The sequence below is a fragment of the Fundulus heteroclitus genome, chromosome 22 (genome assembly GCF_011125445.2).
Source record: "Fundulus heteroclitus isolate FHET01 chromosome 22, MU-UCD_Fhet_4.1, whole genome shotgun sequence".
NCBI classification, from domain to species: domain Eukaryota; kingdom Metazoa; phylum Chordata; class Actinopteri; order Cyprinodontiformes; family Fundulidae; genus Fundulus; species Fundulus heteroclitus.
In genome coordinates this window covers 20121158-20133693 of record NC_046382.1, presented here as the reverse complement: position 1 = coordinate 20133693, position 12536 = coordinate 20121158, and the positions used below count along the sequence as shown (strand labels likewise).

The window sequence follows — 12536 nt, the reverse complement described above, 5'->3', positions numbered from 1 at the left end:
CCTTTATCAATAAATTATTTTTTTCAGTGTATATTATTCCTGTCAAATCAGTTCAGGGTTTACTTTCACTTTCTTTTACTCTAGCTCACTCTGTAGGAGTTTATTGTGTACACTATGAAATTCAGCTCATGATTTCCACTGTGTTTTATTAAATATTTTTTCCCGAATGACTTGAATAAGTACAGTTTTCAAAATCCTTTTCTCCACAGTGAGAAAGAAAACCACACAATGCTGCAACCAACAAACTGCACCTTACTGCTTGTGCTTCATCAAGATCGTAATCAGAATGTTCTCCTTTCATTGGGTGCCATGTGTTCTTGTGAAATCATGCATAATCATACTATTTGCTTGCACCACATGTGGCTCAGCATGAGCTATGCTGCAGAATCTGATTTTATTGTTTTTCAGTGCTTTATGGTGAATTGATTAGCATTTACTTTGTAAATTCAGATATCTTTTTTTTATTAATATTTGTAAGATTCTTTATCCTGGCTGTATTTAAATCATTCACACTACGACATGACATACCTAATGTCTTACATGTTCCTACATGTTGTCACGTTACAACTACAAACATAAACAGCGTTTACCCTAAAATCAAGCTAATTAATTGCCTTGTAGTTTATTCTCAGTGTAAATACATTTGTTCTGTGAAAGCCTCAAAGGCTTGAGAGAGAGCATTATTGAAAGTCAAAAAACTTTGGACATCCCATGGAGCACTATTCAGTCCATCACCAAGAATGGAGAACTGCTAGCGTGTGAAGACATTCGTATCCAATTAAACTGACAGGTCAGACAAGGATAACATTAATCTGAGATACAGATGGGAGGCTCATGATCCTGGACGATCTGGAGAGATCTGCAGCTCACCTGGCTGAATCAGTTGACAGGACAACAGTTAATTGTGCCCATTAAAGATTTAACCTTTATGGAGCAGTGGCAAGATACAACATGTGGAAGAAGGTGCTCAATTGGTTCACTTGCATAAGGCTATCACCTGGAACACACCATCCATCCATCCATCCATCCGGTCTCCAATCCATCACAGAAGGACACAATGCCCACTGTCAAGTATCTTGGAGGAAGCATCATGTTCTGGGCATTTTCTGCAGCAAGAGACAAATCTGGTGAGAGTCGAAGGGATGATAAGTGGAGTTAAAACCCAGGGCAATAGGAAAACCTGTTGGAAGCAGCAAATTACTTGAGACAGAAAGAGCTTTATCTTCAAGCAGGGTAACAGCCCTAAAAATACATCCAGAGCTGAGCTTGAAAAATGTTTTAAGCCTCATGATTTCTTTTGCGTCATGATGATGCCTTACTTTGTTTTGGTCTGTCGCATAAAAGTTTAATAAAAGACTTTGAACCTTCATAGTTGTAACATGACAATACCTAAAAATGTCCAAGGAGTATGAATAGTTTAACTAGGCCATGTAATTCGAATGGCTCAATCACGTGAAACAGGTAAGTAATCAGGTTTACGGGAGCACAACACAGACAGCTTTCCAAAAGCTCAAAATTAAGACAGAGCCATTGATTCTGAAAATACATAAATAAAACTCTTGGAGGTATCCAAAGGAGAACAATGAAAGTTGAATTACTTCATTTGGTGAGAAAATACATGATCGATCTATCTATCTATCTATCTATCTATCTATCTATCTATCTATCTATCTATCTATCTATCTATCTATCTCTCTCTCTCTCTCTCTCTCTCTCTCTCTCTCTCTCTCTATATATATATATATATATATATATATATATATATATATATATATATATATATTGGGGAAGTTGAAGTGTTGAGAATAAAAGTGAGAGGATACAGGGAAAATAGCTAGATAAAATTGCATGTATTGATCTACAGAATACTTTACTCAAACCTCTTAAAACTGCAGTTGCAACTGTGTAAGGAAATTTGAAATGTCTCCCCTTTGGGTTTGTTTTGTTTTTGGGTGACAAGTAGCGGGTTCAGGCTGTAATAAATGTGTTACATCCTGTTGACTCTGTGGGTGGTGAATCTCTGCTTAAGCTGCAACACCACAGAGAGGGATGGGTCAGGTGCAGGGAGGATTCAGTCGTCCTCACAGCAGCCAACATGCAGCTGATACATCTGGAGGCTGCAGTCGTTCTTGGTGAGTAAACTTCATCAGAATAGGTTATGACAAATTAGGAAAACAAACTTTGATTGTCTTTAGCTGCTAAATGTTGTTACATTACAGCTTGTTAACTAGACCAGCATTTACTTTTCTATGTATTTATCATCAGTATAGTTGAGTACCAAAACTGAAAAGAATAAACAAATGATTGCGATGTGCATTTCAGGAATTGTCTTACTTCAGATTCCCAGTGTAAGCATCTCCTCTTCAGCTTCTGAATGTTTGGCTTCAGTGGAAACCTGCATGTCAGATTTATGCAGCTGTGAGCAGGCGTTGGACACCGGCAACTGTGAGTGTAAAAATGATAATAACATAAGACTTATTATAGGCTTGCAGCTGGATTTGCACAATTAAAAACTGTCCCTTTTTATAAGAGATTCAGGAATTTGAAACCGCTGAAGAAGGGATGAAGTGACGTAAGGATGTTGCGTCAGTTTGAGTCAGTTTTGTTTTACATTAATTGAAAATATGCAAGTAATATTGCAACCTGAAGTTAATACACTAAGATTTTTTTTTGGCAGTATATAAATGTAATGCTCAACATTGTATAATTATTAGAATTATTGTTGTTAGTAGAAACATTGTATTACATGTTATTTTGAAATAGAATAGAATAGAATAGAAATACCCTTTAATGTCCCATCAGAGGGAAATTCAGATGTACCAGAAGCAAAGTGACAGGCATATGGAAGCATGCAGATACATACAAAGGAAAATAATATAGAAACAAAAAATTTTAATTAAGGGATGTCTTAGTTTGTCTACATTGCACTGTTTTTTTTCTTCTTCAACAAAGTAGACACTCTGGAATCTGAAAAAGAAAAACAGTATTATTTTGGCCATCCTACTACTGCTCAAGTTACCCAAAAAGTCCTGTTTTTGGTCCTGTTTTTAATCCTGAGGACCTACTCTTCTACATGTTTTAAATGTGTCTCTGACCAAGCACACTTAAATTAAATGATTGCATGACGTCCCAAGCAGCCATCATGGGCAGCAGAGGCCCCTTCATCACCAGTTTATTTAAGTTGGGTGTGTGTGGACGCAGGGAACCACCTAAAGCATGCAGGGCAGTGGGTCCTGATGACCAGGAATGAAAACCACTGTGTTTAAAACTATGTGAACAAACAAACCTGATCCTTCTGAACAGGTTAAACATGTGGCTAAAATGTACTGACTCTGCAAAGGCTGTGAGCTGCACAAGTGGGTAGACTGCAACCTGTTAGCAAACTAGCACAGTTGCAAAACCCAAAACCACATTTTGACATTTGTTGTTCTTTGGTACTTAAAATATATCCAATTTATTGCCAGTCTGGGATAATACAATTACCTGAAATTTTGAAATCCTTGAACTAATATTGCTGTCATCACCCACTGGTTTATTGGTAATTGTATTTTAAAATACACTAACAGGAAACAACAAACAAAAACAAAATATAAAAAGAAAACAATTATTACTGTTATCATAAATTTTTTTATAATTTCATCCCCAATCTGAATATACATGGTTAAAAAAATGGAAGTCACCTACAGCTTCAATTTTGTAAGTAACTTGTGTTTTCAGGACTGTACTAAATCAGAAGTCAGCCTGTACTTTTTAACCTCAGCTTTTTTAAATGATTAATGTCAGCGTACAATGTGTTCTGGGGCTGTTGTGGTGGTGGCGGTGGGTTATGTTTGAATAATGGTAGAGCTTTATAAAGACCAGATCAATAACATGTTACATCGCCAAAACTGACATAACGTGTAAAGCAGCTGGCACATGAGGTACAAAACACCTGTTACCCAAAGACCTCACCAGCTTATGAAAACCCTGTTTATCTGCCTTACTCCACTGTTTGTGATATTCAAGATGACAGGTGCCAAATAAAGGGCTCAGAGGGCTGTAACTTGACCATCCAGACTGCACTGGACCAATTTCCATCCCTGCAAGGGTGTGTGTGTACATGGGAGGAGGAGCTCTGTGACTCCATACAAGTACTGGCCACACAATGCCTCCAAAAGCCAGGTGCTGAGTTCTCATTCATGCTTTTGTTTAGCATTAATGTTTGGAATCATGTGGTTTTGTTTACTAAAGGTTATATGATATATAAACAATGCTTGTTGTATTGTGGAATGTGTACAGAAAAGCACAGTTTAATATATATTTGTTGTTTGCAAACCAATCCTGTTTGAACAGGAAACCAGCAGAGGAGGATCACACAGACTGACTGGAAATCGAGTAAATTGGCGGACAATGGTGAAAATGATTCATTTATTATGATCTTGATAGAACAGTGGGGAATACTGTAGATGTATTTCTAACTGGCATATTGATAATGAACTTCAAAGCAGATGTCTGTAACGACCTAAATAATCGGCACATATATTATTTGAATTGGACAGTTTTGGACAAGCTTGTTCATACTGAATAAATGCGGAGAAAATATTTTTTTAGTGATGCCAATTTATCTTGTACATTTTTAAACTAGCCGTAGACATTGTTCCACATACGCAAAATCCGTACACGTGCAGAGGTGGGTAGAGTAGCTAAACATTTTATAATCAAGTAAGGGTAGCACTACTTCAACATTTTATTTTACCCAAGTAAAAGTAAAAAAGTTGTCAGCCATGAAATTACTCAAGTCACAGTAAAATAAGTATACAGTAAGAAGGCTATTGAAGTACTGAGTAACTAATCATAACAGCTGATGATTTAATATCTAAAAATGATATAATCGCACAGACAAAAATATAAGGTTATACACAAATTTTAACTTTTAAAGACAAAAATGAAAAACTATACCGAGAATAACATTATTGCAAAATAACAAATTCAGGCAGAAGACACACTATTCTAAATCTTTTTTTCAACATTAAACTCGAAAGCAACACTTACAGCAGTTAATGCACATACAGCATGTTAGAACAGTGAAAACTACGTCCAATGACAATATCTAGCTCAGCAGATAGAAAATAACTTTAAAATAACAAAGTTTGTGTAAAAATAAGAAGTCTCACTTTAACATAAACTCTAGGTTTTTGTCTCTCTGGTCCATTTTTAGTTTAAACAAGTCAGTTCTTTATTCGTGAAGTTACTTGCAGTAGGTATTCTCACAGTAGTCAGAAATCTTAGTCAAGTAAGAGTAGCGATACTTGAGTGATAATATAACTCAAGTATCGCTACTCCTTAAATTACATATTGTTCATAAAGTTACTCAATTATATGTAAATGAGACCAGTTACTACCCACCTTTGCAAATATGCACATACGTTAGCTTATGTGTAAAAAAGAGGGAATGACACAGGGGATAAATGTTACACATGCTGACCCAATTTTATTAAATGCTTTGTAGAAAACCCTTTGACAGCCATTGATAGTCAAAGTCTCAAGTCCTAAATAGAGAAAGAGCTTTCATGCATTGCGCAGATAAGATTTTGGACCCTTTCTTCCACACAGACTGTCTTTGAGTCCTGATGGTGCCATTTTTGGGGAAATTTAAGTAAGAATCGCCAAAGTCCCTTTTTGAATAATTGCGTGCATGCACAGGCAGGGGGGTTGTGTGAAGGAATCCACCATAAACTCATTTCTTTATACTGAGGCCTTCCTCTTCTTCTGCTAAATTTGTAAGACAGGTTGCTTCTTGCAACTCTCCGCCATCTTCAAAGTATACAGTGAGTGCAGCGGTGCTACAATGAACGGCTAACACCGAAGCTAACTGGATACATAAACACTAGTGGTGCACAATGCAGCAAGCAATTAGAAACTGCCAAGGAGCGTGCATGCACACTGCTGTTATGTGAGCGCGTCACAATGATTGACATGTTGGACAACCAATAGATACAGCAATACTCTGGAACTCAAAGCTGAAAAAGATTGTCCACTACACATTTAATTGAAATCAAGTTCAATGAATTACTGGACCATTTGCGCAGCTCCATTTCTTTTCTGTGAAACCATAGATTCAGCCACAAAATGTTAAGAATCTTTCAGTAAATCTTTCTGTTATCATTCTCTTAATTGAGCTTAATGCAATATCATGTATGCTATGGATGATGTTCCCACTCCAAACTTCATGTTAGTGTGGTGCTTTATGGGTGATTTGCACAGAACTATTCCTCCTCTAAACTCCGCAATGGCATCATCCATCCATTGTTTTTTTCTGTTACATGTGTACATTAACTCCACATCTGGAATATTGCAATCTGATGTTAATTTGTATTAATAAGGAGCAGGACTCTAAATACAGAACATTTTCAAAACTGTTCTTGTCTTTTTTGCCTTTTTCCATTTTCTTCAAGTTCTTAACAGTTAATACTGCTGTCCTTTTATGTAATGTAATATTAGGACTAATTTGAATAGGTTTTTCCAAACTGCTTCAATTGTTACCGATATCTGGCTCAAAGTTCGTATTAATAAGCCCAATGACATGTTCATCACTAATTCTCCCTGTATGACAACTGAACATAATATCCCTTTTGCAGTGTATGAAGGTCCTGGATCCTGTGTGGACCGAATCGGTCTTTGCGTGAGTGAGTCTGTTTGCAACAGGCACCTCACACCTGTTCTTCAAGCATGCATGGTTGAACAGTGTGACAGTGAAAGGTGTCGGCGGGAAATTCAACAGTTCTATGGAGGAATGCCCCAACAGTCTGCCGAGATGCTGGTGATGTGCGACTGTGATAATTCAGATCAAAGCTGTAAGCAAATGAAATCCGGTCTGCAGAGCGGGGCGTGTGGAGTGGAGACAAGGATCTGTCAAGAAAGGCTCATTCAGTGTGTTCAGGACAGTAACTGCAGGTACGTGGTTCTCCAGTCCAAGAGCAAAAAAGTGCCAGTGGTGAATATGGTGATAAGATGGATAATTTATGAATAGAGGTAAACTTGTGTTGTAATGTGGGGGAGCATTCACAACACAAGCTTACCTTGTGGGCTGCTACTGTACGCCGCACAATGTAAATGCAGAGGACACATTTCGTTGGAATGCATGTTGCAATGACAAAAATGACCATCAATGTTAGTATTAAAAATCCACACCCTGAGAAAAACCCAAAAGGAAATGCCAATTATTTGTTGGGACACAATAGATTTATATGCAGGATTTTTAGGAGCCTGCCACAGAGAACTGATGAAGCAGGAAGTAACATTGCATCAGGAAATAAGGCTCGAGCAGCAGAAATAAAATAAGCTGAGATTTAAGAAGAAAGGAATCAGCCAATTATTATAGATAATCAGGAAGAAAATTAACACCAACCCCAGTTTTAAAGTACCAAGGATTTTAACAGGCAGGAAAAGGGGAGAACCACTTTGAGTACCAGTGTCTGAGTGTTAGTTAAATACGCCTTTGGCTGTGAAAATGATGAAATCAATAATGAATATCTTTTTTATCTCTTTGCAGAGACCCATGATAATGTTGTTGAAACTATCTTTATATGCCTGTCATTAGAGAACCCTCTGACATCTTAAAAGCTGAAACAGAAATAGGCTTTTGACATGAATCTTTAAAGCAGGGAGTGGGAGTCAGAATTGTTAGAAGTAGAAAATCAGTGAGATCGAGTGGAGTAGTTGATTTGACAACCGGCTCTCTGTAGTAGGAGAGCCGGTTGTCAAATAATCGATGATTATGAGCTCTTTTTTGTGATACTCAACTAAATAGGGAAAATCCCTTCTGCCTGTGGCAATGCCTGTAATACTAACCCTTTTTTTTAATTTTGCTGTCCATTCCCTCTTTCCACAAGTAGATGGCAGTGACATAACATCAAAGGTCCAGATCAGCAGAAGCAACATTTTCTGGTTTTACAAAATGTACTTGATTTGTTATCTGCATCCATTAGAAAATCTCCTTTTAGCAACTAGAACTCATATAGAAAGATTATTTTATTTCATTTATTTATATCAACAATTCAAAACCGATGTCACACCAAGGAATTTTACAAGACAAATGGGCAAAATTCATACACAAACTATAAAACCAATACAGTCCAATACAATCTTGTTCAAACCTCAGTACAGTGACAAAAATAAGTCATTATACATAAATATAAATAGATTTTTAATGGGTCTAAAAAATTAATTGACACTAGATAGTAATTTGCAACAAACTGGGTAATATATACATACACAGGGCATACAAAAGCCTTTGCTGAAAATTAAAGTTTCAAGATTTCTTCTTTGTGGAGAAGCTGTACTCATTCATTACTCAGATGTGACATTTAGCTGTCTTTAAACCTTGAAAGATCTTGGGGCCTTCCTTATGCACCCTGATCTTCTGCTTTTCTGTAGATTTCCAGTTGATTTGAAGTTGGATAATTGCCTCAACAATTCTAGTTGCTTTAATTTCTTTCTTTGTCAGCAATTGAAAGTTTCCTTGGCTATTTATTTGCAATTCTTGCCTTGCTTAAAGATCTACCTTGTTTCATCTTTGGATTTGTATCAAGAATATCTCACTAAATATCTCCATATAACCGCAATATAGTAAAACCCAACTGTACACCATGATATTCCCATTTCCAAACTTCATTGTTGGTAAGACCTGTTTGGTCTGCCAATCTCTTTCTCCACCAAATAGGTGTGTGCAATGATTTCAGTTCAATTCTGCTTTTACCAGTATTTCAAAGTCTGATGCTCTGCAGCAAACTTCAAACATGCTTAAACAGGCATTTTCTTAAGCTGTGGAGTCTTGACCTCTGTGCATAGCCAATGCTGACAGATGTCATGAATATCATATAAATATAATACTATTAGAAATATAATACTGTCATGTCATTTGAACCAAACATCAGTCTATTTCCAGTCCTTGATGGGATAATCTTACCGTTACATCATCCCTGACACAAAACAGTCTAAAGGTCATTTCAGTACAGTGTATAAGGGACAGAGTAGGCTGGACTTCTTGAAGAAGCTTAGAGGGTTCAGTGTTTGTAGCAAGATGCTGCAGATATTTCCTGTTGTGTAGCATATTATCTCTTCTGCTATCATCTGTTGGACAGATGCAATTGACTTAAAGAAAGCTTGTTGAGCTTCTTCAATAAAGAAAGCCGGCTCTGTCCTTGGGACTCCTATAGAACCTCTGGAGATGATTTTTACAAAATATCTTTATACTGATAAAGGACGGATAACTCCATAAATACTGCCTGTTTTTATTTTGTGGCACTAGTGACCTTTATTTGAAAGTGGACTGAAAGGAAAAAAGGTTGCAAGAGTGGTGGAAGACACGAAGCAAAGGTCCAAGGGGCGGGAGTCGAACCTGGAATGATCACGTCCAGGACCATGGCCTCACACGCCCTGCCCCTGCACTACCGCCACACTATGATTTTAGCTTTGTTTTCTTGGCTCTATAATGTTTTTTTTTTTTTTTTTTTACAGCTTTCATTCTTCATGAGTTCGAAACATATTCCCTGTGCTATTCCACCTAATTACTCATAACTTAATGTCTTTATTCTTCTGAGAAGTTTTCCTTGTATGGTGGGATAACCTGGGTTATCACTGGTATCTGATGGGAATCTCAGCCTCATTAGAAATATAGTTACTAAGAAATGTATTGGTGTTTTCAGTACCTTTCTATATTACAATGCAGACAAATTCAGTTTACAATGGAAGTTGGTAGAAATCCTTTCTTAGAAAAGTAGAATTGTTATAAATGTAGAAATCTTAAAATATGGCTGACATTATGTCTCTTTTTCCCTCTGATTTATCAGATATCTCTTAAAAACTCTCCAAGTCAAGTGTTGGAACCACGAAGAAACACTGTGCAGTGAACGAAATCTCCAAGAAGATGAATGCTTCACACTTAAAGATCCATCTCTTATCCTTGGAGCAAACTCTGAATGTAAAAAGGCCTTCTTGGCTACTTTGGGCACAGTGCTTCACCACCCTTGCACTTGCAAAGGAGTGCACAGCGATCATCTACGGATGTGCAACATGATTCTTGAAGTATTTCATAACAGACTCCACTTCAGTGAGTAGGGTTTTTTATTTCCAAGAATCCGTTCAAATTGTAGTTTGGGATAATTGGATAATTTCAATAACCGTTTTTGTCTTTCAGTCAAATTGGTGGAAAACAGTGATGGCCCTTCAAAACCACCTGTGGTGAATCAATCAGATCAGCCTCAGATGTGGTGGCATGGTAAATCCCCATTTAAATTTCTACCATCTTAACTAATTTTACATTTTTATACTGAATACCAAAACAAATGTAAATGAATTTTGTCAACAATGTTTTGTTTTTGTTTTTTAGGTTACCTTTTGTATCTTTTTTCCGCTTTGTTTTTTGCTGGAATTTTCATATTATCACCACTGGTTTTTCTCAGCAAGATGTGGTATGTCAATTATTTTCTAAATTTATATATATATATATATATATATATATATATATATATAAATCTGTTGTTCCTCTGATGTAGCAGCAAAAATAACAAACGAAAAACCTTTTTCATTGTTCTTTCTTTTAGGTTGAAAAGGAGAGATCAAACAAAACTTAACCATCCCATGAAGGCGAATCGTGTTATTTTATAATGTAATATACCCACAAAGTTCTTTTTTTTTATTCAGCTTGACATTTTATGTGGTTCAGCTTATTCAATAAATTTTATTCACTTGCATGGCTAACATTTTCGTGATGTTCAATGGAACATAAAGTTGAAAGGTTTTATGTATATAAAAAGAGAGCCCTTGATTTAGCAGTTAAGTTCACGCAAACTTAATTAAACTGAAAGAAAACACATTTTCTATGACTTGAAGCTGGTCCCAGTCGACTCTGTTTTGTCTGAGGACTTTTCATAAATAATACCATCTGTCACTAGACCTCTTGATTTTAACTAGAAAGATGGTTGTGTTTGGACTTCCTTTTTAAATTTTTACGAAAATATATTTTTGAGGAGTTTTTTTTCAATACAGTGACACAAGTTATGCATAATTGTTAAGGGGAAAGAAAGAGATGTATGGTATTGTCTGATTCACTGTCCGCATTGAGTAAACTCTTCTTGTGCAGTGTGTACATGCCTAAATCACAAGTTCATCGCCCAATTCTGTCATTGAGTACATCATACCCTATACAATTTGGCACATAAACAATTTCCAAAAAGGAACTGGCTGACAACATAATTTAGATTAGTCAAGGTTAGTCAGTCAAGGAATGCACATCTTTATTTGAACAAACTTCTGAAACTTTGTTTGGTTATCAGCTTTTGATTACAAATAAAACCGAAAAATCTTCAGTCAAAGATGAAAAGTAACTGGTACATTTTTAAAATGCCTTCAAACATAGAATATTGTTGTTATCATATTATTGTAATACTGACATTGTGTTGCATGTGCTTTATAGCTTACAGATCACATGTTTATTTATTCATGAGACAATAATACTTGAGGGAATTTTAAAAATTAGATTTTTACATCATTGATGTATATTAAAACTGCAAGTGTAGAGTTAATAAAGTTATTACTTTTTGTATATTTATTCAATTCATATTGTCTAGTGTACAAATGGACTTGATTGCACCAAGGAGTTAAGACCATGAAAATTTGTTTGAAAAAGCAGCAGGCAAAGAAATACATCCAGATAGCAACCTCAGTTCAACCAAAGCAAACGTCTGATCTGTTTTAAATATGTTCTCTGGCCCTTTTTCTACGGCCCTGGGACTGACCTCTATAAGTGTCCCTGTCTTCATTCTGCTATTTGTTCACTAATGTGTCTAACAAGCATTTGAGTTAACAGCACAGCTGTCATTTTACTGACATCAAATTACAAAATAGCTCAGTTCAATTCAATTTTATTTATATAGCGTCAATTCATGATACATGTCATCTCAAGGCACTTTCCAAAGTCAAATTCAATCAGATTATAACATATTGGATCAGATTATACAGATTGGTCAAAAAAAAATTCCCATCTAGCTGGACTTTATTATTATTATGTTATTTTGTTTTGGGGTACTGGAATAAAGAGGCATGATTGAGAACGCATGTCATACTTTTCCATTTTTGTTATATGTGAACAACATACATCTTCATTTCAATTACATTCAGTTTATTCATATGCCGCCACTTCCCAACACATATCGTTTCAAGGCACTTTCTAACAAAAAAAAGCAGTCAATTCAATCAAATCATACAGATAATATGAATATCCTTACACTTAAAAAACATGCACAACTTTGTATTATTTTATCACATAAAATCACAACATAGTTTTAATTATAAATGAAAAGTTCTGTCTTTTCTGATACCATGTTTTATTCATATTTTGCAAGACAGACAGAAGTGAAAGTAAATGGCGCTTAAATTTAACCTCTTATGGGATAGCAGTCATTTAAACTAGGGCTCAAAAAAGGTTAAATACAAAACAAGGAAGGAGCTCTGCTTTCATCGTTTTTGGCAAAATGGATGGCCAAACTTTAACTATA

At 35.9% G+C, this 12536-nt stretch overlaps 1 protein-coding gene across 1 annotated transcript; it reads left to right on the top strand.

Moving 5' to 3' along the window:
- The first annotated feature begins 951 nt into the window (after positions 1 to 951).
- On the top strand, positions 952 to 11958 carry gfral (GDNF family receptor alpha like). The gene is made up of 10 exons (XM_036126016.1): positions 952 to 963; positions 1964 to 2132; positions 2323 to 2445; positions 4006 to 4161; positions 4333 to 4392; positions 6618 to 6933; positions 9831 to 10090; positions 10178 to 10258; positions 10370 to 10451; positions 10584 to 11958. Exons 1-10 carry the CDS (start codon positions 952 to 954, stop codon positions 10645 to 10647), a joined length of 1323 nt encoding a protein of 440 aa, XP_035981909.1. The 3' UTR covers positions 10648 to 11958.
- Positions 11959 to 12536: the final 578 nt, after the last annotated feature.

What these genes read in the sequence shown, in the direction of transcription:
- gfral (XM_036126016.1), top strand. An exon ending in GTTCAGGACAGTAACTGCAG is followed by an intron (nt 6,934 to 9,830) that starts GTACGTGGTTCT and finishes CTGATTTATCAG; the next exon opens with ATATCTCTTAAAAACTCTCC. An exon ending in TCATAACAGACTCCACTTCA is followed by an intron (nt 10,091 to 10,177) that starts GTGAGTAGGGTT and finishes TTTGTCTTTCAG; the next exon opens with TCAAATTGGTGGAAAACAGT.